The 22,942-nt window shown below is 52.0% G+C and overlaps 4 protein-coding genes across 4 annotated transcripts; 2 read left to right on the forward strand and 2 right to left on the reverse strand.

Moving 5' to 3' along the window:
- Positions 1–77: 77 nt before the first annotated feature.
- LOC100897843 (GPI ethanolamine phosphate transferase 2-like) lies at positions 78–2,783 on the reverse strand. Its single transcript, XM_003744913.1, has one exon. The coding sequence runs from the start codon at positions 2,781–2,783 to the stop codon at positions 162–164; it is 2,622 nt and encodes an 873-aa protein (XP_003744961.1). The 3' UTR covers positions 78–161.
- A 701-nt stretch (positions 2,784–3,484) lies between these two features.
- On the forward strand, positions 3,485–4,627 carry eca (transmembrane p24 trafficking protein eclair). Its single transcript, XM_003744823.2, has 2 exons — positions 3,485–3,861; positions 4,063–4,627. The coding sequence occupies exons 1-2, from the start codon at positions 3,613–3,615 to the stop codon at positions 4,462–4,464; spliced, it is 651 nt and encodes a 216-aa protein (XP_003744871.1). The 5' UTR covers positions 3,485–3,612; the 3' UTR covers positions 4,465–4,627.
- A 908-nt stretch (positions 4,628–5,535) lies between these two features.
- LOC108864455 (WAS/WASL-interacting protein family member 1) lies at positions 5,536–7,397 on the reverse strand. Its single transcript, XM_029111885.1, has 4 exons — positions 7,223–7,397; positions 6,796–7,133; positions 6,404–6,701; positions 5,536–6,320 (listed from the first exon to the last, which is right to left on the reverse strand). Exons 1-4 carry the CDS (start codon positions 7,395–7,397, stop codon positions 5,842–5,844), a joined length of 1,290 nt encoding a protein of 429 aa, XP_028967718.1. The 3' UTR covers positions 5,536–5,841.
- A 7,494-nt stretch (positions 7,398–14,891) lies between these two features.
- Positions 14,892–21,720, forward strand: Mfe2 (peroxisomal Multifunctional enzyme type 2). The gene is made up of 8 exons (XM_003744914.1): positions 14,892–14,979; positions 15,076–15,249; positions 15,386–15,549; positions 15,660–16,460; positions 16,583–16,990; positions 19,499–19,739; positions 19,857–20,867; positions 20,995–21,720. The coding sequence occupies exons 1-8, from the start codon at positions 14,892–14,894 to the stop codon at positions 21,537–21,539; spliced, it is 3,432 nt and encodes a 1,143-aa protein (XP_003744962.1). The 3' UTR covers positions 21,540–21,720.
- Positions 21,721–22,942: the final 1,222 nt, after the last annotated feature.

A 22,942-nucleotide genomic window follows, 5' to 3' on the forward strand; every position in this document is an offset into this window, starting at 1 on the left:
GGAGAGTCGATGAGTAGCTTTCACTATCCCGGTCCATCGCCTAAACCTTTCCTGCGGAAAATATGCCAATTATCTCCACGGAGGAAGCCCCCTCCTTTTAATCGATCTCTATAAATATATTACATTGCATTAACGCAGACACGTTCGGCGTCCCTCCCGTATCACACGTTGGAGCACGAAATTCCCATCAGGAGCAGCACAAAACATGTCGAGTGCACACACTCGTATAGTCCTTTCGGACTGAATACAGACCATACAAAGAGATGTTCTCTCTGAACTATCATTATCAGCAGATACCATGTTGTCAACAGCAGCTTTATGCACAGCATGAGACTAGTCACCCTAATTTTATCTTTGGGACCGAGGTTGTAGCAGGTATGCCGCCAGAACATAATCAACCAATGAATCACCCCAGAGTAGGTGTGGCAGAACATCAGGAATCCCACAAGGGCTGGTTCATAGAACGAAATGCCGATATAGCCCGACGCGACGTCAATCGTCGACAATTTGTTCGAGTTGCCTTGATGGAAGAAGGCCGCATTCGAAAACCACATGTAGACAACGGCTTGTATCGTTACGGGGAAAGATGCCACCGCTGCGTGGACGGCGTTCTCGAGGAAAATCTCCAATCCAAACATGAAAACATTCTCCGGTCTCTGGAGTATGAAACCGAGCAGCATCCAGGTATTCGATATCGCGTTCAGAGGATGCAGATGACGCTCTCTCCGGTTTTCTAGCGTGACAAACTCCCAGATACCCGAAATAATCATCAGGGGAAGCGTCAAATAAAGCCAAACCGCTAGCTTGTGGTGTTCGCCCGCGACAATACTGAGCAGTTTATACGCTAAAATTAGGGCCGCGGAAGTCGCCCCGAGCGCGCCTTGTAGCGACGAATTGCGCATCCTGAACATACTCATCACATTGTAGCACGTGACGAGCACCAGAGCCACGGCTAGAGATCGTTGCTTGAGGATGTAGTCCGCGTACACTGGAAGGTGAATCCACTTGTCCCCGGTGCGGTTCCAGCCTCTCAGAATACGAGACAGCAGTAGCACTCGGAAAACCCTGATAGCGTTCTCTTTACCGATCTTCATCGACGGTGAGAGCAGCGCTCCCAGAACTCCGATACTGACGCTCAAGAAATACCATGTCTGATGCTCTTCCTCGACGAAACTGCTGCCGATCAGCGAGCCCGCGTAAAGAGCGTAACCGAGCACCTGCATGCAAGACAGGACGCTCACCATGCCCAGATTGCCTTTGAACGTCGACAGGGTGAAACCCTGCAATGAGCACAGCAATACGTAGGTGGACGCGAAGAGGAATATCACGCCCAGGAGCTCGTTCCTTATGGTCGAGCCTTCCAGCAACGTGGAGATGAAAGCGGAAACAGAAAAGCCTAAGATGAAGCTGGACAGCAACACTCTCTTGTCGAATTTGAAGCGAAGATTTTCCGAGAAGGCGCAGATGAAGATTGAAAATGCGCATTCGAACGCTCCGATCACGCCAATAATCAAATAATGAAGATTGCACGTAGATCTGTTGCCGATTAGCATTTTCTTCATCATGGTCATGGAGTTGTACAGCGCTTTTTGCATCGAATGAACGGCTTCAGTCGTCAGAGGTGCGTCGTCTTTGATCAGACGCAGATATTGGCAAATGGTGGCTCTGACCGTCTGATACTTCTCCATTTCAGCCTCGAAGTAATCGTTGAATACTTGCAGCATCTGGTTCGCATTGTATTGCATCCGGAAGAGAGTTTGTTCGGGCTTCAGGAAAGGATGGCCGTTTATGACCTCGGGAATCACCGACCCGTAGGAGCCTCGGGGAATGGGCAAGCCCAGCAGGAGTGCGAGGGTCGGTGTGATGTCGATCTGATGTACGTTCCAAGATGAAAGCTCAACAGATTCGTTGAAATAATTGTCTTTCCCGCTCAACATGAATAATATTGGCGTGTCGATTTCTTCGTGCGACGTTCCTCCGTGATTTCCCGTGACACTCATTCCATGATCCCCGGTCACCACGATCAAGCTACCATCGGGTAGGCTTTGGTGGAGATATTTGAGGATCTCGTCCATCTCCTTGAGCTTGTCCAAAACCGCGGGGCCCTCAGGACCCGTTATGTGTCCCAAATGGTCGAGCCCGAGATAGTGCAGGAACATGAGATCCCAATCGCTCGATATCGTCTCCTTCACGTTTCTTGTCACGTTTGCATCGACTTCGGTGAAGTCGTTGACGTAGAAAGACGAGGTTCCTTCGTACTTTGTGAAATACTCTGGGGGAAACAGTTTCAGCCAAGTGTCGTCGCCGAAAAAATAGCTTCGCCTCAATTCACTGTGCGCTTGATAAATGAGGTTGTCCGTGCTCATCCTCGACGCATCCAGATTGATGATGATATCCGCATATCCTGGCACGATTCCAGACAGTATGCTTTTGATGCGCGGAAGGGTGACGGTGGGCGCGAACGCTCTGCTTTTGTACTTCAGGGCATGTCTCTTCGCCACCATCGAGCTTGCGTAGGGGAAATTCTTCTCATCCAGGAAATCGTATCGCAGTGCATCGATTACCACCAGGACCAATCGTGGGTGCAGAGATTTATACGTCGTATCATGCACGGTGTTGGATGGGAGCCCGCAGAGAGCGTACGGCAAAGCTGCATCCGTGGCTTTGGCTACTCCTGTGGGGTTGCGCTCCATGGGGAAGTAACCGACTAGGAAGAGTAGAACGTTTATCAAGAATAGAATTGCAGCGCTCCAGAGGAACAACCATGACTGATGGTATGACATGACTCTGCGATGCTTTGACGGCAGCCCGTCCGCCGAACGGGAACTACTCCAGCTTCGAGTTTTTGGCTTTTGCCGAACTAGGACGCGACGGAGACAGCGTCGTCATCTCCCGCGTCCCTCCCTTCCATGCTCTCACAAAACCGGGAGCCGCGTTGGCAGAGCATTCGGACTGAATCTCTTTCTGAATCCGATTTCCCTTGAAGGCTATCCCATGGGAAAGTGCCGCTTCCGCTGCCGCGAAAGATCCGAGGAGAATGTCACGATACGAAGGTCCAAAATATACGGCGAAGCTCGCGGCACTGCTGTCAGATGATTTTCCGTTGCTCTTATCGTTCTCTGCAGCGATCGGAAGGAAGTAGTGATCCCCGGAGAGAGAATGACAGCACTAGTAGTCTAACAAAGAGAGAATAACAAATAACACTACTCGCCGCCGCCGCATCCCTGAGGACAAGGAATATTTCCGAATCCCGAGACCAGCCGTTTTCTCTCTTTAACCGGTCCCGTCATGCATTGGATCCCACGGCCCTCACGATCATGTCCTGAGAGTATTTGAATGAAGCAGTATGAAACGTTACGATCAGCGATAAGATGCGTTGCTTCTCTAGTATTCGGAATTGGAAAAAACGGGCAAGTATTCATTTCCATCGAGCAGACGATGTCGCTCGTTGTGTCGATGAGCGGCTGTTTGGGTTTCATGCTGTGGTCTCATCTGTTCCTATATCGCTGACACGTCAGGCCTCCTGGCGGACCGAAGGGATTGAAATACCGGTAGTAGCTCCTGTGGATCTGCTTTGCTTCTTCGAGTGACCTGTCCTTCACAGAACACAATATGAAGAGCTGGCTCCTGACGATCCTGGGGGTGTACGGTCTAGCGGCCGTAAGCCATGGCCTGTATTTCCATATTGCTGAAGGCGAGCGAAAATGTTTCATCGAAGAAGTTCCGGAAGATACGCTGGTGGTTGGGCACTACAGATGTCAATTGCACGACCCGAACACCGGAGGTTTCATGCCCTCCTCTCCTGGAATCGGTATGCACGTCGAAGTTCGTGATCCCGAAGAGAAAATCATCTTGTCAAAAGTAAGCACAGAATCCTTCTCCCTCCGGGAGTCTCTCCATGACATTCCTGTCAGAAAGTTTGTTTTCCCAAGCTCATGAGCGCTTCCGCGCGGCGCTTGACTTTAAGAAGATTTTTCGATGAAAAAATCGTAAACGCAGTGAGGCATCGACCTTCCGCTATCGGGCCCATGGAAGTTGACCCTCGATCTCGTTCCCTCACAGGTATATTCATCCGAAGGTAGATTCTCCTTCACATCTCCTGCCCCGGGAGAGCATTCCATTTGCTTGTACTCGAATTCATCGAAATGGTTCTCCGGGAGCCAATTGCGGGTCCATCTAGACCTGCAGGTGGGAGAACACGCGGTCGATTACGCTTCGATCGCCCAGAAGGAGAGACTTTCGGACCTCCAAGTGCGCGTGCGGCAACTCCTGCTCCAAACAGAACAAATCGCCAAGGAGCAGAACTATCAGCGGTACCGAGAGGAACGCTTCCGGCAGACTTCGGAGTCAACAAACTCGCGAGTTCTATACTGGGCTGTTGCCCAACTCGTCCTGCTCGTCGGTATGGGAGTCTGGCAAATGAAACATCTCAAAGGCTTCTTCGAAGCCAAGAAACTCGTATGAGCGCAAAGTGCGACACCGATCTGGAGACGACAAAGCTGCGAGAAACGGAATGAATGATAATGATGAAGATAATAATATGTATGTATCATTTTAAGAACGTTTATGTAAGTAGGAGATGTCAAATAAAATCTGAGGAAGCCTTTATGACCGGACGAGGTTGCTTGTGTGTAAAGACGCCTTCTCCATCGCAACAAATCGTCCTGAGCTCATCGAACAGCTTTTGCTCACGTTCGAGTCCCCTATTCGTTCTGTTTCGATTGTCGCAATGACGAAAACAGCCGCTCCATCCCATGTCTTCATGTTTAAAATATTTATTCGACAATCGGATGAGAATAAATTATCAAGCGAATCGTATCGGTACAGCGCTCCACCACATGCTCGGACCTTGCATTAGTTCCCCTCGCCCCATATTCTTGCGCCGAATGGGAGCGTGCATCTAACCGATTTGTTTCCCCGCCTCGGGGGAAGCCCGGTACACATGGCGAAGGATGCAAGATTGATCTGGGGGCCCAGGATTAACGAGTCTGTACGCATCCGTTGCTGCGGAAAGGACGTTGTTCCCTACGTGCCGACCGGCCATATATAAGCAACGTCATTTGATGCGGAGATAGATACAGTGGTAAGATATATAACAGTAACCTTACAACGGCGAAACGATTCAACGGAGTGCTTCAGACACTCGGAAATCCGACCCCCCTCTCCTTGAATCGCCCCCCCCCCTCTCTCTATTCTCTCGTCCCCATTCACGTCCAATTTCATACCTGTATTCACCCGATTGAGACGAAAGTAAGAACCTACGAACATGATCATGTCTGAAGTCTCGTTGGACTGCATCGCGCGGCTCCGACATCCATATAAATACCACAGAACACCGCTCGAGTCCATTCAATAACAGTGGCACACATCGTCGTGGAACGGGCCAAACGCCGAAGTTCCAACTACGCGTCCTCCGGTTTGTACCATAATGGTTCGTTCAACGCTTTGTCGTCTCATCCGTTCGCTTTCGAGTCTCATACAGCAGCTCTACGAAAAGCTCTACGTATGAAATCACCTCGAGCTACAACACTTTCAACATTAGAAACTATCGGTGGACTCTGTTTCTGCATAAAGACATTTCAGTGCACGCCTTTTTCGGTGTTCTGATTTTGCGGACCGCTGACACGTCTCAAGACTCGCTCCCCCTGGCTTCCGCTATCGGGGGACTCGAGCGACCAGCGGCTGCGAAAGCGTTTCTATCCACCGAAGAGAAGGCGGAGCACCTTCTGCTGCGTGCAAGCACGACGACTATTGTGTATTGCTCTTGCTGCTGCCGCGGCGGCGGCGGCGTAGTCGATATGAGCTTCAGGGACCCCCGAATTCCAAAACCGATTCTACGTATTAGGACTCAGTCGACACTAACGGAGGCGCTGGAGCCTTCCGCTGGTGGGACTTCTTCTTTCTGCTCGGATACTTTTTATCTTGCGTGGGCTCGTAAGTAACCGAGAGATCGTTGATATTGTGGAAGGTGAAGCGTGATTCGAATCGTCCCGCTCGCATCGCAGAACCTCCTCCAACGAGGCTCACCGGATAGGGCGTCGAACGCATCGTCGTCTTGTTCGGAGGCGGTGGAGGAGGCTTTGTCATGGGCGCTTGAGGTGGGGCTTTCTTGCTGTGGAGCGATGGTGGGATCGGTGGCGCATTCCGATGTATATTGTTCATGTTGTTCGGGACGCTCATGTTGCGAGGTGGAGGCGGCGGAGGTGGAGCCGCCTGTGGCTTCGTAACGCTAAGAGCGCTTGCGTTCGAATCAAGCGCACCGAAACTTTGCCTCCGAGCCAACGGCTGAGTTTGACTCACAGCGGTCCTCTTCTGATGGCCTGTAACGGGATCGTTAGAGACACTGCTCGGCGAAGGACGATGATTTTTGAGAGGACGCGTATTCCGTGCTAGGTCATCTTACCGAGGGTGCCAAACTTAGGTGGGGGTGGGGGTTTGTGCGTGGGTCTCTTCGTCTGGCTCTGCGAGGTCGATCGGTTGACATTCGAAGCTGGAGGCTTCGAGGGCAACGGGGGACCACGTCGACTCTGTTGCGGTGGGGAAACGTCTTTGGGAAAATGCGCTGCCGACGAACTCGTCGCCGAGGCGCCTGTGGAATTCGTGTGGGTGTCATGGTGGAGGGGACCTGGTCGTTCGGGTGACGGACTCTTCACAAAAGAAGACGACGTCACGGACGACTTCGGTGCCGAGGTAGGAGCAACCTGCTGTCGAGAGAGGGAATCAGACACAGCCCTACCGGAGAAACACTGGGGGAGTTTCATTGAACAAATATTCGCACCAAATATTCGCACCAACCTTCTCGCTGGTCGCGTTGATCTTCGCCGCCCGGTTCGCGATCGCTTGAGCTAAACTTTGACCAACTGACTCCATTTGTCGTGAAGGCGACGGGGCTTCTTTTGGCGGTGACTCTTTCGGGGGCGATGGGGACGAGGACTCCGCGCCGCCTCGACTCGACACTCCGAGGGCCGATCTCTGACCTGTGGGCTTGAGCTTGGGCATGCCGCCCGAGAAAAGGCCACCGAGACCCATTGGAGGACCCCCACTCGATGCTCCCCCGAGGGCTGATCCACCCGTTCGGTACGGTCCGTCTGAATTGCTTCCGCTGGACGCTGCCACATTGTTTGTTTTGTTAGCTGAAAGATTTTGAATGACTTAACTCGAGAAACGATGTCAGGAATATCTACTCCCGAGTTTAAGCCTTTCCCAAGTGATCTCAGCATACACTTACTGACTAATGGCGCGCTACGGTCGTTTGTGACGGCTTTTTTCAGTCGAGCCCCACCTCGTATCTGTGACAGGAGCGCCCCCCGATCCGGGGCTGCCGCCGCTTTGAAATTCGGCATCGCCGGAGGTTGGGGTGGGCCCCCGGGTGGGGGTGGAGGAGGAGGTGGCGGCATCCCGATCCCTGTCCAGAAATGAAAGAAAACTTCTTGTTATTCTCTGATCGGGATTAGTCGCGCTCTCGAATCTGATTCCGGAAGACTGTCCTCATCCGGAGAGCCTTGGCTGGTGCCAGATCGGGAACAGTATCGCCGATACTGGAGTCATCTGCGTCGTGGGTCCGGAAGGAGAGGGCTACCAAAAGCGGAATATCACGGCAAGAATGACTAAAGAGTCGTCGATATGGCCCGGTGACTAAGGAAATGGAAACATTGATTCCACTTTAGGAATCGGCGGCAGCGCTCCCGTCATTCGTAAACTCTTTGGCGCGGAGGCACTGATCGTCTCACGATTCGCTGACTAGACGCGAGTCCGCGAGTCGTTTGTCCATGATGCGTATAAATTAATCGTGTAAATCGGACCGTGATATTTCGCATGACGTTCCGCTGAGCTAACCGTCGATTGAGGACGGCTGTCCCGGCTCTATCCTGGACAGTGGTCAGTCGTCAAAGCGAGAGCTCCCCCGCGTCTCGACTGATCAGCGACGACGCATGTATGCGTGTAAGCAACAGAGACATGTATGAATTGATGATGTATGCGGAGGATCCTGAGCCGAAATGCTCCGAGCGTTCAGACTGACTTTCCGAATATTCTGAACCGACTTTCCGAATATTCTGAACCTTCTTTCCGCTGACAATCATTGCGGCGACGTTTTCTTCCACCGGCAGGAAGGAAATGCTTGCGGCGTATCAAGGCAGCTTGGCGCCATAGTGATGCCATTCTTGGCGTGCGTTTCAACAATGTGACAGCGCTCGATGAATGCGACTCCGTGAACAAATCGAGACACGATTGAATGTAGCGACTGACCTCAGTATCGGCTGATGCCGAGGCTGCCCTCCTCAACTCACGGTGTACTCACCGAAACGTCAAACAACACCTCACGGCCTGATAAAAATCTTTAGGGGCTATCCGGGTTTTATCTCGCGGGAAAATCAGCTCGCGACGGTAAAGGGCCTGAGCTACAATCCTCTACGAGCCGGAACAAGCGTTCCCGGAAGGGCTGGCGATATCCGAATTCCATTTCATTGCCATGAGCTATCGAATCGGTGCGTTGCTTCGGAGCTCCGACTCCTTCAATAAATTCCTGATCGTTCAGCCCATCCTCCTCTGGTTCAGTCTCTCATCCATCGCATGTTCCGGATGAGTTCCTCACGGAGCCGCAGGAGTGGCTGCGAATCTGAACGACCGGGGGAGGCAGGAGTTCACTCGGCTCCGAGAGGAACGAGGACCCGCCAACCAATAACGTGTGTCGGTGTGCCTCAGATGTCAAAGAACGTTCCGAATATCCGATCATTTTCCGCTGAGAATGTGGAACTTTGCTCTCGGATACAGTCGAGGAATGAATACCGCACAATATCTCTCTCTTCCTAATATTCTAGGCGACGAAAATAAATGAATCGAACGTACGAAGTGATATCCACGGGAAGACACGACAAAAAAGGAGATGGCTTCAAGAGCTCCTCACAGGGTGGCCATGATCCAAACAGATGACGCGATGGTCACTAACTCTCCGGCATGGATCTCCTCCGACCGTATGGCTCCTTCAAACACCGAAAATTCGGGAATTGAAGGAGTGTAACAATAAAAAGGCCCTTAGCCTCAGACACACACATGCAAGATTTCTCTTCCTGACACTGGACCCCCGATGTAGGGAGGGGAGAATGACGTCGGAACGAGAGCTGATGATCTTTGCCTGCTACCCATGGGCACGACAACGGGCGAACGGACAGACACGCGGGCCGCTGGCATTAACGAGAGGAGCTCACGTGGGACCATATCGACCCGGAACAGCATCGAATCCTTCGAATTCACTAACTCATTGCTCGCTTCGCTGATTGACGGCGGCATCGAAGCCGAACCAATCGAGAAGAGAATGACTGTCGCAGCGTCATCTGTTGGAGCTGCTGAGGCAATGGCACATCACTTCTGGCGATGCCGCACAAAAGAGTTTGAGACGCTAACTTCAGCTTGTCAGCAGAAGTCGGATATGAGATTCCCGGTCGTTGATTGGCTTCGTCCAATCGATTATTCCCTTGAGATTTCGATTAGTGAATTTGCATAGAGTGCTCCTCCTGATCAATAAGCTTTCATGCGGCGCATGGTTTGTCCGCCGCTGAGTGCCGAAGCGGGAAGTGATTATGACAAGTTCATACCGAAGCCATCGGGGGAGGGACAGCCGCTGAGTGCGATATCTCGTTGTTGCTCGCGGGTGTCTCAATCGTCCAGGATCCGCAAGTAGGTATCCTCTGCATGCCATGAAGTGTTCGCCAACTTGTCGGTCGAAGGTTCGACATCAAAATGTTCAGTTTCGAAGGCCTCGGGCGACGACAGGCCGCGAGGCGAGAGCCGAACACCAGGCGACAATTCAACCACGGTTAGAGCCGCGAGCGGATCGATGGCTGGGCTGTGACATCTCACAGCTGGTTCAGTAGCGCACAAAGGTGGGAGCCTACGGGACCACAATCCCCTAGAATCCTAGAACGCCTCAGTGGTAGAAAGCTGAAACGAGTATGGGGTTTAGGGTGTCGCGTCATCATTCCTGATCCCGGAGGGAAACGAAGGAGATAAGCGCAAGTAGGGAGCTCCGAGATCGATAGACGTATTCCTTTGACCAGTATGGGCCTTCATCCGCAGTCTTCCGTGAAAGTCGCGCATCGATGCTGAGGGAAGAACCTGCTCCGGACCTCCGCCCCGAATAAGCGGTCGCCGACTCAACGTCGCTGCTCGCGAAGCGCCGGGCGCGCTCGCCGATGGACTATCCCAGTGTATAGACCCCTCGGAACCTCCCTGGGCGGGACTGGCTCTATGCTGAGTTCGGATTCCGGATTATTTCCGTGCTGGTCAATACTCTCGCCGAGAACATAAACTTCGCCGCCAAAGCCGTGATGAGTACATGTCCGGGGGGCTCCGTGGAGGACAATGGCATGATTCCGTCTCCAGATCCAGCGGACATTGGCTCGGTCTGATTTCGTCGCACTTCGAGGACGCTTCGAGAGCGACCTGGCCGCCGAGCCCCGGAAACAGCCTACGGCGCCCTCTTCCTGGAACCGTTGTCCTGAGCGGGACTCGGACATCTCGATGCCGGTCCTCGGACGCTAGGAATACTCGACGCCGACGAATCGGTATGGCACGAACAGGTGCGTAGCCCAACGCAACACGCGAAATAAATAACCGGGAAGCGAAAGCATGAGGTTGACTGAGACTGCCAAATTCGAGGCTGATCTGGAACAGACTATCGAACATGACCGAGACAATAAAGAAACGATGAGCGGGAGCCCAGCTGAATGTTCCTCCCGTTCGCCTCATTGCATTGGGATTTTGTCGTACGATGTTACGAGAGGATTTGAGTCTTTCGTGCGGAGCTTTGGAGGAGATATTGAGCCGCATATTGGTCCAGACTGAGAAGAAACGAATGACTTCCGAAGCGTCGAAATAATCTGCTCGAACCCCGACGAATCTGAGCAGTCCTTTCTGAAACCCCCCTCAAGCACGTCTTCCCCGCAAACTCCTGCGGTAGCCACCCGAAGCGACCAACCATGGCGAATAATATAGCTCTCACCCTGATATCCACCCGCCAGCGGGCACATATGTGCATGGGAACCTCGGATCGCATATCGATTCTTTTCCGAAAGCCCCTCGAGTCGATCATCCAGCAAACCAGGCGATGGAAACGTCAGACGACTTCTTGACGCTTTCTCCGACAGAATACAGTTCCGGAGATCGATGGAAACGTTTTTTCCAAGTCTGAAGGGGAAGCCCACGACATTCCACGGATAACTGCGTTGAACTCAACGTTTTGTCCTCCAGGGATTTGTCCTCCACAAATCCCTCCGGCTTCATCACGTGACTGAGCTGGCATCGGGACTTTTCCCCACGGATTTTTCTGGATGGGAGCACCATCCAAGACTTTGGAGCTGCCCTCTCGATTCGAAGTCCTGAAAACATTTTCTGCCCTATACACGGACTACGAACGAGAGACGGGGATCAGTGCAAAGCTTCCCCGCCGGTTCACGGCGGGTACGTTCAACTTCGAAGGGCGAAGATCGGAGAAACGAGGCGCGCGAACTACTATCAGGGACATCGCCGCCTCGAGACGGTCTGAGATGATGGGGCAGAATCGTTTTGTGTACTCTTCGGGGAAGAAAGCAGCTTCAAGCGGCTTCGAGTGCCGACAAACTTCTCGAGAGTCCAATCGGATCTGGGAGGAGGGGTGATCCCTGAGGGTCTCTATCTTAACCCGAAGGAGAGTGTTCAGAAATACAAATCCAGAAGATCGATGCTTGAGGGCTATTTCTCCGATACCCTCCGGGACATCCACTCCGAACGGACTATGAGCGACTGATATATCAGGTTGGGAGAGTCCGTGGGTAAGGGGTCGTATGACCATGCAGTGCATGGCAATGATCATGTTCAGCAGTTCCTTCTCATCATTCCCGACACTCTTGGACATTCAAAGCCTGAGAGAGGACATAATGCTGGAATATCGATGGGTCGCCGGAAAGGTGTGCCGAAGAGAGCAACACGTTTCACATGAACATTCTTCTATGGTATGGCTTGCAGCTCGCCAACGAGTCCCGAACGATTGTTGTGGAGCGCCGCTCGGCAGTGCTGACGGCTTCTGAAAAATATACAAACGACCAAGACCCACAAGCTCTATTGATTGCCTTGACCAGTTTCCGATAGAATGCTAGCGAAAATCGTGAATCATCACAATTAGTGATCCGAGTCAGGCAACCCCGGAGAATATGCATCTTAGAAAATTCGAGCGCCTGCGGCATCCGAACTTCAAACCTCATCACAACCCATCCTGCGGGAGAGTCGATTTGAACCGCAACTAGAGGGGCGATCGGGAAGATGGGGTTGTGCTCGCGTCTTCAGGTACTCTCCGGAATCTCTCTCCAACATCATAGGTACATGAGGTGGTACAACGAGTGAATAAAGTATTTTCCTTGCTGCTAAGGCAATCCTTGCGTTTCTTTCCGCCTCACTTGATTCTGAACTGCAGACCTTGGCGATATTCTTCAGTGAGCAAAGATTGTCGTGCGCATATTGAGCATCCGGATCAACGACAAGTGACTCCTGTGTTGTTTTTCGGTGAAATTTGATTGCTGCTGGTGGACTTTCATCGCTGAAATAAGGTGAGCAGCATAGACCTTAGAGACATTCTCGATGCTTCCGACCCGCGTTCCTCAGCCTTACCCCTCGCGCCCCCTTGATGAGATTCCGCCGCACCGAATCAGCCTCCCTGGAGCTTTCTCGCTGGGATCGATCGAGTGCTCATATAGCTGCCATTGGAGCTTGAAAAACTGAGATCGCTTGATGAGACCAGAGCTGGAGAGACGGGAAGATCCCTCATTTTGCATTTCCTCGGCGAAGCTCAAGGGATTCAGTCGAGGGCTGAAGGGACTGAGGTTGCTGAGAATAGAGAATGAATTTTATGAGAATTATCCCGCTGATTTGATGTCCTGTCCCAGAGACATGGCTTTCGAGAGCGCCTCACCAACCGAGCAGAAAGAGGACAATGCTTCCTCGTGCTGAGGATCGTGGAGCCTGCTCTCGTCGATTCGACGGTTAGAGTTCAGTGTAGCTGCGTTACACAGAGCCCAGATTCTCTGTTGCCAGATGCTTGCGATAAGAGAACGATTTTCTGCGCTATAAGGACGGCGTGATGGACGTTACTCTTCAGAAATCACGTTCAGAGCAACTTCAGAGACGAGCACTCGGCCATCATATTTATGCGGAAGGGTCGATCATATTGGCTTTCGTCTGGGCCGAACGAGAGGCTTCCGCTCGAATGAAGTCTGACATTTCGCAGAGTTTCGTTTTCGTGGTTTCGTTTCCCTTAGGCTCGATATTTTCATTGTTGCTAGCGTAGGTAAAATGAATGTCCCAAATCTGATGCTTGATTAGAGGGACTTCAGGGCCTTTATGATAGATTTTGCCTGCTAAACTCATCTAGACTTAGACGATTCCGTGGAATTGAATAACTTGATCGGGCGCAATATTCTGTTTATAATTCTGAGCTGAATTGAAGTAGACGCTGAGAGATCCGACGAGCTCCAATGTCGATCCGCGCTGAGACTAGTCTCCGGAAGATTTTCTGAGATTCGCGAAGGTTCCCCAGTCACACGTCGGAGGCGGAAAGATCCCGGTTCTTTGCATTCCCCTCTCCTCGTTGTCGATCGCGAGCCTTGACGATCGAAGCCCGACGCCCGCTTCGGGCTCCGAGAATCCAATGTACTGATAGACTGCTCGGAATCGGGCTCTATCGGTCCAGCGCTCAACGAATCTCGTGCGGGCGTCGTCTGCTTGCTCTCGGTAGCACTCGATGGTGTGAGCGCCCGAAATCTCACAAGCATATCGACTGCGAATCACCTGTCTCGGAAGAGATCGGAAGCTTCGCCCCGGCTGAAACTAATGATCTTCTCATGACTCCTTCCGAGGGTGCGGATGTTGACGATTATCGCGGATTTTAGACGCTCACATTCCCGTTTTCCTCGTCTTCACCGAATTCGCTCATTCGCGATCCCTAAGCGGAAGTAAGGACGAATATCAGACAAACTTCCAGCGCATGGATACAGAATAGAATAGATACGACCTTGGCATCTCGAACTTTTCGCGGAAAGCGGATAAACGAGGGTGAAAATCAACCCGCGTCTCCGCCGCGGTAGGGGTAAATATTGGCGCCGGAGCGCCATCTAGGAGCGCCTCCTTCAGTTATCCGCCTGTCACGACTACCGCAGCTGATTGCGGCTGCTTGTCGGCCAGGAGATATCGAACAGGTGAGTCCCGAAAAGTTTTCGGAGATCTCTGTTCACAGCTTCGGCTGCGGCACTGAGCTGCTCAGCTACCGAAGAGTGCCGCGGGATGCAGCGACGCTTACGGCCTCAACCTGAGGATATAGAGGAGCCGACAACAAACCGGTTTCCGGGTTGACGTGGTGATGTGCCAGATACCCGAACCCACTATCTTGAGTGATTCTCTCCGTTTCGGCTCGCCAGTGTCTCGAAAACAATAGATTAGTCGTGACCGTCTCCGAACACGGTAAGGAGTGCACTGCCATCCAGAGGCTTCCCTCATACCCCCCGCATCCCCTCGAGCATGGAACTTTTTATGGAACCTTCGGTATTCCATGGGGGAGTTCCTCCCGAGATCCTCGAGCAGCGCACGCGGTTCCCAGATCGGAAAAAGTTTCCCGGAAGTCGCGATGAGGTTTCCTCGTCTCTTCCTTCTTTCCTGCTTCTCAGAAGTCGAGCCGGACAAAAGTTCGAGCTTTCCCCTTGAATTCGTACGGCGCATTGGGGCAGCTTCTCCTCGAACTCGGAGTCTGACCTGGAGAACCCGTCTCTCGCTCGCGTAGGATACATGAGCTGAAAAAATCTCAAGCGAAACCGAATACTCATATTACTCAAATATTTTCGCTGATGAACAGGATTTCTACAGATTCCGAGATGTTGCGCTTCGACGGACGAGTTGCCGTGGTCACGGGAGCTGGTAACGGCCTCGGGAAGGAGTACGCTCTCCTGCTGGCTTCTAGAGGTTCGTCTGTTCATGGACATTGGAAATTTCATTGAAATCTCGAAGAAAAGCCCTGTCGTGTCGGAAGTCGGTCAATGGAACTTTCTTGATCCTCAGGCTGTAAGGTTGTCGTCAACGACCTTGGGGGTAGCCGAGATGGCTCGGGAGCATCTTCCAACGCGGCTGACCTGGTTGTGAAGGAGATCAGAGACAAGGGTGGTGAGGCTACCGCCAACTACAACAGTGTGGAAGACGGCGGAAAAATTATCGAAACCGCTATCAAGGCCTATGGTAGGAGAAATTTCGAATCAATCGAGAGATCAGCAACGAACCCTAACACGAGGAATTGAATTACTATCGAACTACTAGATATAGAATGAGACGATCGTAATCACAGCGTCCTTGAGTTCATTGCTCTTCCGAACAGGTCGCGTCGATATCGTGATAAATAATGCCGGAATTCTGCGCGACAAAGCTTTCGTTAACATGACCGAAGCCGAATTCGACCTCATCCACAAAGTTCATTTGAAAGGCTCCTTTTCTGTCACTAAGGCCGCTTGGCCTCACATGAGGAAGCAAGGTTATGGAAAAGTGAGTTCTCGAAGCAATACATGAATGGAATCCGAGATGATATTATGCATCAATCTCTTTGAGATTCCCACCGATGTTGCCATTGGTCCATAATCCTAAAATGATTTAAGGTGATCATGACCGCATCTGCCGCTGGAATCTTCGGTAATTTCGGACAGGCGAATTACTCATCAGCAAAGTTGGCCCTACTCGGTCTATCGAACACGTTGGCTATAGAGGGACGGAAGTACAATATCGCGGTCAACACGGTTGTCCCTACGGCCGCATCCCGACTCACCGAAGATATAATGCCACCCGAGATTTTTGAGAAGTTAAAGCCGCATTTCGTCAGCCCAGTCACGGTGTGGCTCTGCCACGAAGACTGCCCAGAGAACGGAGGCTGTTTCGAGGCCGCTGGGGGATTTGTTGCCAAGTACCAATTCTTCAGATCGGTGGGCAAAGCGTTCATCGACGAGAGCTTGACCCTCGAGAGTTTGCGCGCCAACTGGGATCAGGTGACGTCATTGCAGGGCGCCCGCCCCTTGGGCAGCATCCAAGAACAGACGATTTCTGTAGTTGAAGCTCTATCCGGGGAGAGCATGCAACCGTTATCGCCCAGCCAGACCGCCCAAACAGTCATTGAGGATGAGTCCATATTCCGTTACAATATCGATACCTCGATCCTGTATAACTTGGCGGTGGGCGTTTCGACGAAGCAGCCGGATCATCTGAAATTCCTGTACGAGAACGCTGAAGACTTCAGCGTTGTTCCGTCGTTCGGTGTGATACCACCGATGAACGCCGTATTCACCTCGAAAGAGCTTCACGAGGCTGTCAGTCGTATAAACGGAGATCCTGCTCGAATGCTGCACGGGGAGCAGTTCCTCGAACTCTACAAGCCGTTCCCGCCGTCGGCAACCGTGAAGACAGATGTGAGTTCCGGAACTTAGATCCCATACCCGATTTGGGCTCCAGCGCATCTCCTAACTTGTGTGCATATTGTATCAGTTTATTAGATAGCGGAGACTACGATGGTCTCCTTCCGATCTCCCAGGTGCGAGTTGTCGACGTTTTGGACAAGGGTTCCGGAGCGGTTGTAATCATCGACGCCGACACATTCGATGTGTCCACTGGGGAAAAAGTTGCCTACAGTCAATGGCTGGTGTTCTTCGTCGGCGCCGGGAAATTCGGCGGTCCCCGTTCGTCTAGCAAAGTTATTCCAACGGCGGAGATTCCCAAGAGGGAACCCGATGCAGTCCTCGAAGATCGAACGAGCATCGATCAGGCCGCTCTCTACCGCTTGTGTGGAGATAAGAACCCCTTGCACATAGATCCACAATTCGCAGCCATGGGGGGCTGGTCTCAACCGATCATGCACGGCTTGTGTTCATTGGGATTCTCAACGAGACACGTCTTGAAAGCCTTTGCGGGAAACGACATGACGGCTTTCAAATCGCTCAAGGTGGGTTTCGTTTTTCGTGTTAAAACGAGAAGAATTCGTGTTATTTTTCCATCTCTCGGGCCGTCTCAGCTCCGTTGTGAGATGCGACTGTCGGAGCCATGACCACGTAGCGTTGACTTTTCACTTGGGTCGAGGACGGGGTCGCCGTCGTGGGTTCGCACTGAAGGGTCTGTCATCGATTGTTGAGCCGCAATCACGCCGTGACCTCGAATTACGGGTACGATGTATTCTCCGTCGACGATTTGAATCCCGATGCGATATATTCGATCTAGTTCATGCTGATGGGCTAAGTGTCCGTCACGCTTGTCTCCATTCTACGTTTAGCCTTCTCCGGGAGGAGAGATGCAGCTGATGTACATAATAGACATGCTCGAAGGATCGACTTCAATCGAGACAATTCTCCTTGATTTTTGTTTGATGTTTGACCTTGCGCACGCTGAGAGATCCGGCTCGCGACGTTGACACCGCTCCCGAAGGGCTCCGCGTTTTTCCTCAAAGAAGACGAATCCAGTTCCTGCTTTGGACTGCCTATCCTGGTGGACGAAGTCGACTGCTCGCGCCGTCGGGAATTTTCTCTATCTCCCTCGCCTGCATCGGTCGCGGTGATTCGGACAACGTTCGAGTAGAATGAATCCCTCTCAATATTGTAGAAATGAGTCGGAAATCGGTCGGGGCTCCGGGACTCGAATTCCGAACGGAGCTCGCCAATTTCGTTCCGATCGGCTTGCTCCGCAGTAGAACACTTTTGGGAGAAATACATAAATCCGACCAGCGGTGCCGGCGCTTCCCTTGCCCGCAGTGACCTGAGCTGTGTGGTAAGAGCTGACGAAGATTCAACTTCGTTCACGGGAGCTAGCATCTGGTCCTTCGTTCCGTTTTCGTGAGAGAAGTTACAGACGTTAGTGTATGGGTGCTCAGAGACTTCGCGCTCTACGCGTCATCTGATCAGATTCGACTCGACTTCATCCGTGGTAAGGTGATCCGATAGCTCTGGATGATAATTATCAAAGACAGTCTCGAACTCAAATGGCATAGATCGACAGAGCCTCGCATATTCTTCAGTAATCTCCATTTTCTCGGTCCGTTTTCTCGGAAGTCCAATTAGTTCGACCCTCGATCAGAATGAGTCAATGCGTTCATGAGAATCTTGTCGAGCCGCTTTCCCAAGCAATCACCGCGGCTTTATCGACGGCAGAGCTTCCGCGTTGATCCTTCGTTCGGCAGCTGTTCGAACCTAGTTAATTGAGCAGAGCATCCGTCGAGAATCCTTCGCGGAAGTGTATCAAGTCAACGGGGGCAATGATAGAGTAATTCATCTACCATTCCCGAACTTCGCGGAAGTCCTGAGCGTAAACTAGTCCAGTTCCTCATTTTGTCTCCGGGAGCGTTCAGCGAGCCGTTCTTGCGGAAATATTCGCGGAAGTTCTCCCTTCGATATTTGCTCACGTCCGGAAGTAGCTTGGATAGAACGGAACTTCATTTTCTCATAGGGCAAATCGCTGAGCCACCCCTTAGGTGTCAGATCGAGTCGTGGAGGCTCAATCTGCCATCCAAGCCCTACCGTGTTGAGGTCGAATGTTCGTCCCCGGATCACTTAGGTGATTATTTCGCCCCGAAGACTCCGAAGTTCACTCCTCTATTTGAGAGTGATGCCCTTACTCCCGAGTACGGACGAATACTGAGGATGTGTCAGTCTGACACAAGGCGCCTCGGGTCGTTTCCCCGGCCCAAGGTGATGATAAATGATTCTACGCGCGAAAGCCTGTCTCCTCGCAGTCGGTGTATCGATTCCGAATCCGTCACCTTTGACTGTACCATGCCGATGGATATGGGTCTTTCGTCGCCGGAATGACATTCACGGACGATCTATCACAATGTTCCTTATTCTGTTGCACGGTTTTATTGTATCGCATTGTGGTGATATTTTCAAGGGGATGAGCGTTCGTGAGACTCAGGCAGGGAATGACGGGATCTCTTGCCGATTTATTCTGAACACACGCGCTGTCATCGATCCCTGGGAATTTCTGGCACTGAGGTGAATGGTTGGAGATAAATCATTCCGATGCTCTATGAGCATTCGATCTTTCAAGACGTTTATCTCGAATTCCTGAACGGGTCCCCGGCTCTTACGCTGGCATTGGAGAGGCGTCCGGAGAAATTTCGGACAAACATCGATCCGCAAATAGTATTCCAGGGATCTCCTTCTCTCTGGTAGTATATCGAAATCGAGGATTTTCTTTCGAGATCCTCTTATCGTTAGCATCGTCCCATATCGCGTGCTCGTTCTGGAGTCGCAAACGTGTCTCAGTGAAGAGGACAGTTAGACTCGCGGGTTTCCGAACGGTAGGAAACGCAAAAGACGTGGATGGCGCCGAGAGAACCTCGAAGAGCAAGCGAGAAGTAGAATGTCAGGTCTGCAGGCAGGCTCGCAGCAAATTGTCTCAGCACTCGCCGGACACTCCGAGCTCACAACCGATCAAGATCTAATGATGAACTTAATTTTTGTAGGTTCGATTCACCGGACCCGTGGTACCAGGAGAGACCGTGAGAACGCGTATGTGGAGGGAGGGCAATCGTGTAGTATTCGAATCGATTGCTGTCGAGAGCGGAAAGACTGTAATCGGTGGAGGAGTTATCGAATTAAATCGAAGCGTCCAAGCACCAGCGCCTGCAATTCCCGTACAAGTACCGACTCCGCAAGTGAAAATGTCAGCGGGCGAAGAACTCAAGACCGACCTGGTCTTCGAAGGTAGGTTTGGAATGTTGACGGATCTCTTACACACTCATACTGTCATCAGCATTCGCTCACCGTCGAACATCCCACGAGGGCCATCCACGTCAGACTCGAAAATCTGAAAAATTCCAGGTATGGGCTTCCGTGTCGAGGAGCAGCCGGAATTGGCGTCGAAGATCCAAGCGATCTACGAATACAATATCACCAAAAACGGGCAAACGGTTGCAACATGGACGCTCGACCTCAAGAACGGCAAGGGCGCTGTTTACAAAGGACCCTGTAAGGACGGCAAAGCCAATTGCGTGGTCACAATTACTGACGACGACATGTTCAGCATGGCTGTCGGCGAACTCGACCCGCAGAGAGCTTTCATGACCGGTAAACTCAAGGTGCGCGGAAACATCATGCTCATGCAGAAGCTCCGACTCCTGCTCAAGCCACCACCGGAGAAGAAGGAAGAAGCTCCCGCCAGCGCCCCCGCTAGCGGAGGTGAGCTGCGCAGCCGAATTATCTTCGCCAACACCAACGAAAAGATTTCGAAGAATCCTGAGCTCGCCGCGGACATCCAAACCATTTTCCAATTCGACATTCTCCAGGGCGGCAAGCTCGCCTATCAGTATACACTCGATCTGAAGAATGGGGCTGGATGCGGCTACGAAGGTCCGGCGAAAGATAAGCCGGATTGCATTCTGACCATGGAGGATGAAGTTCTCGACAAGGTCCAATCGGGAAGGCTCGATGCGCAGCGTGCTTTCATGAGCCAGAAACTCAAAGTGAAGGGCAACGTCCTCGCAAGCCAGAAACTCGCGGATCTCTGGGCAGATGACAGGGATCGCGAGGAGAACGAGGAAGCGGCGAAGCTTCCCGGAGTTCCGGCTTCTTCGAGCGGCCTGTCACCACCCCCAGGCAGCCCCAAGATTGTGAAGGCGGACTTTATTTTCAACATCTTCCTCTATCATCTCCATCAAGACCCCGCGATGGGAGAGCACATCGCTGGGCTGGTGAAATGCATGTATCACTGGGTGATCCTGAAGAAGGGCAAGAAAGCCTCCGAATGGACCTCTGACCTGAAGAGTGCGAAAGGAGACCTGTACAACGAGGCGCCTCGCAACGGGGCTAGCCCGGAGGTCCAAATCACTATCGGTAAGTAGCAAATTATTCCTCTTTTCCCCCTTATGAAATCGAAACGGGAACGTGAAATTACCCGTATAAGAAGTATATCTCATTTCTTCGATTCCCGCCTTCACATCTCTGAATTCTCCGTTTCCAGACGACGAGGACCTTGTGCAGCTCATGTTGGGTAAACTGAACCCACAGAGAGCTTTCATGCAGGGTCGCCTCAAAATCAAGGGCAACATCATGCTCATGCAGAAGTTCAACACTCTGTGGCAGGAGATCCTTAAGAGCGGACGAGTTGTGGAGCTCAAACTCATGGAGCCCCTTCTCTCCGACGGACAACCTCTATCTGAAGAGTTATGGAGCGACTATCAGTTCTTCATCGTCACCCAGAGATTGGCTCATCTTCCTCAACTGATCGAGGTGTCCAAGAAAACGGCCTACCACTTCGCTATCACGAAGAACGGAGCCAAACGCAGTGACTGGACCATCGACTTGTCTAAACTGCCCGGAGCCGTGTACAGAGGCGCTCCCAAAGACGTTTCGTCGGTATGCAGGATCACCCTGGATGATTTGGCATTCCACCATCTTGTACAAGGTGCTCGAAGCGCTCAAGAAACGTTTGCTCAAGCTGAGGTCTCCGACCGCGGCGCTTTGGACGCAATCGCTCCCTTGTTCCTGTCCAAGGCTAAACTCTAGACGTCACGAAACTACGAGGAGACGCTGCCAACGGGATTCAAATCCTGCTTGCGCCGAAGGCGATCGCAGTGTTTAGGTACAATCATTTCCCGATGTTTCCATTTCGAGGTATGACTCATAATATAACACGTGACGGCAATCTTCTTTGTTCTTCAATAAAAGTCATGAGAAATTCGAGGAATTGTGAGAGGTTCTTCAATCAGCACTTGGCAAGGAGCGGAATTTCGAAGGTGCTGATGACTTCGGATCTGTGGAAATGTTCTTCCGTGAGCACGGGACGTCACGGAAACAATTTGATGTTCCCCGAAAATGATCTCGAAATCAATTTGAGCAACTCTAGATCTCCGCTATGGAGGAAGACCGAGTCCGATTTTCGCACCCGGCTAGCCCCTCACGGCATCGCATTGTCTCGAGCGAGGCGCGATATTCAGCGAACTCGCGAATGAATGTCCGTCGTGGCGAGCTTTCCTGACGCTCTGGTCTCCCGAGATTGGACCGTAGGTTAAGGGAAATAAATTGATAGATAATTAGCTGTAGAGGGAAGCAATCTGCTGAGCTTTCATTCCATTGCTGGCTGATTCCAAGGAGCGCAGGCTCCCCTGACATGATAGCTCATCCTCGCTCCGCAGATCAGCCGTCGCGCGTCGCTTAAAGCTTCCCTCGATCTTTCCGTGTATACATCGGTTCGATCCCATCTATAGGCAAGAAAACTACGTCTCCGTAGCGTGTCGACGGTTTTCGCGGTCAAATGCACTGTCAGCATCGCCTTCTTACCCCGACGGCGGCGATCGGGTCACGGCGGGCAAGAGCGGGCAGGCGGGTGGAGTGCTTCTGGCCGAAGATTTTCGTTGTTGGCGCTTTTCTGCCGAACCTTCGTCGGTCCGGTCGGTCGTTCGTGCGTCCGCTCCTCCGTCCAGCCACCCGCCGTCTGCCGAAGTTCGACCCAGTTCTACGAGTCAGTCAGTCAGTCAGTGAGCCGACTGACGGCGATCCGTTCTTGTTCTAGACTCTCTCTCTCTCAACAGAAGAAGAAGCTTTCTTCTCCCTCATAGAAACGAACCGGTCTGGCGGCCGAATCGAAGGCTCCTCTGGGCGCTCGACGTTGCCTGCCGCCACGTTAGCTTTTCGTGAGCTTCTTCTCTCCGTACGAAAACATTGCTTCATGCGGTCGCCTGTCTCGATAAGCGGGCTGAACTCTCTCGCACAGGTGTTTGCTCCGAGACGCTCCCGAACAGTCGGACTCCACACGTACAGTGCATTAAAGAGTCCCAGTGCATGGTGAGTGCGAATGTTGAGCGGTGAATTAAATACCGGGTTTCCGAGCGCCATCGATACGCTTCGATCTACCATGTGTTCTCCCCATTGTGGCACAGCTGCCTATCATGGAATATTCATCAAAAACT

Source organism: Galendromus occidentalis, unplaced genomic scaffold (genome assembly GCF_000255335.2).
Source record: "Galendromus occidentalis unplaced genomic scaffold, Mocc_1.1 scf7180000077475, whole genome shotgun sequence".
Classification (NCBI taxonomy): Eukaryota; Metazoa; Arthropoda; class Arachnida; order Mesostigmata; family Phytoseiidae; genus Galendromus; species Galendromus occidentalis.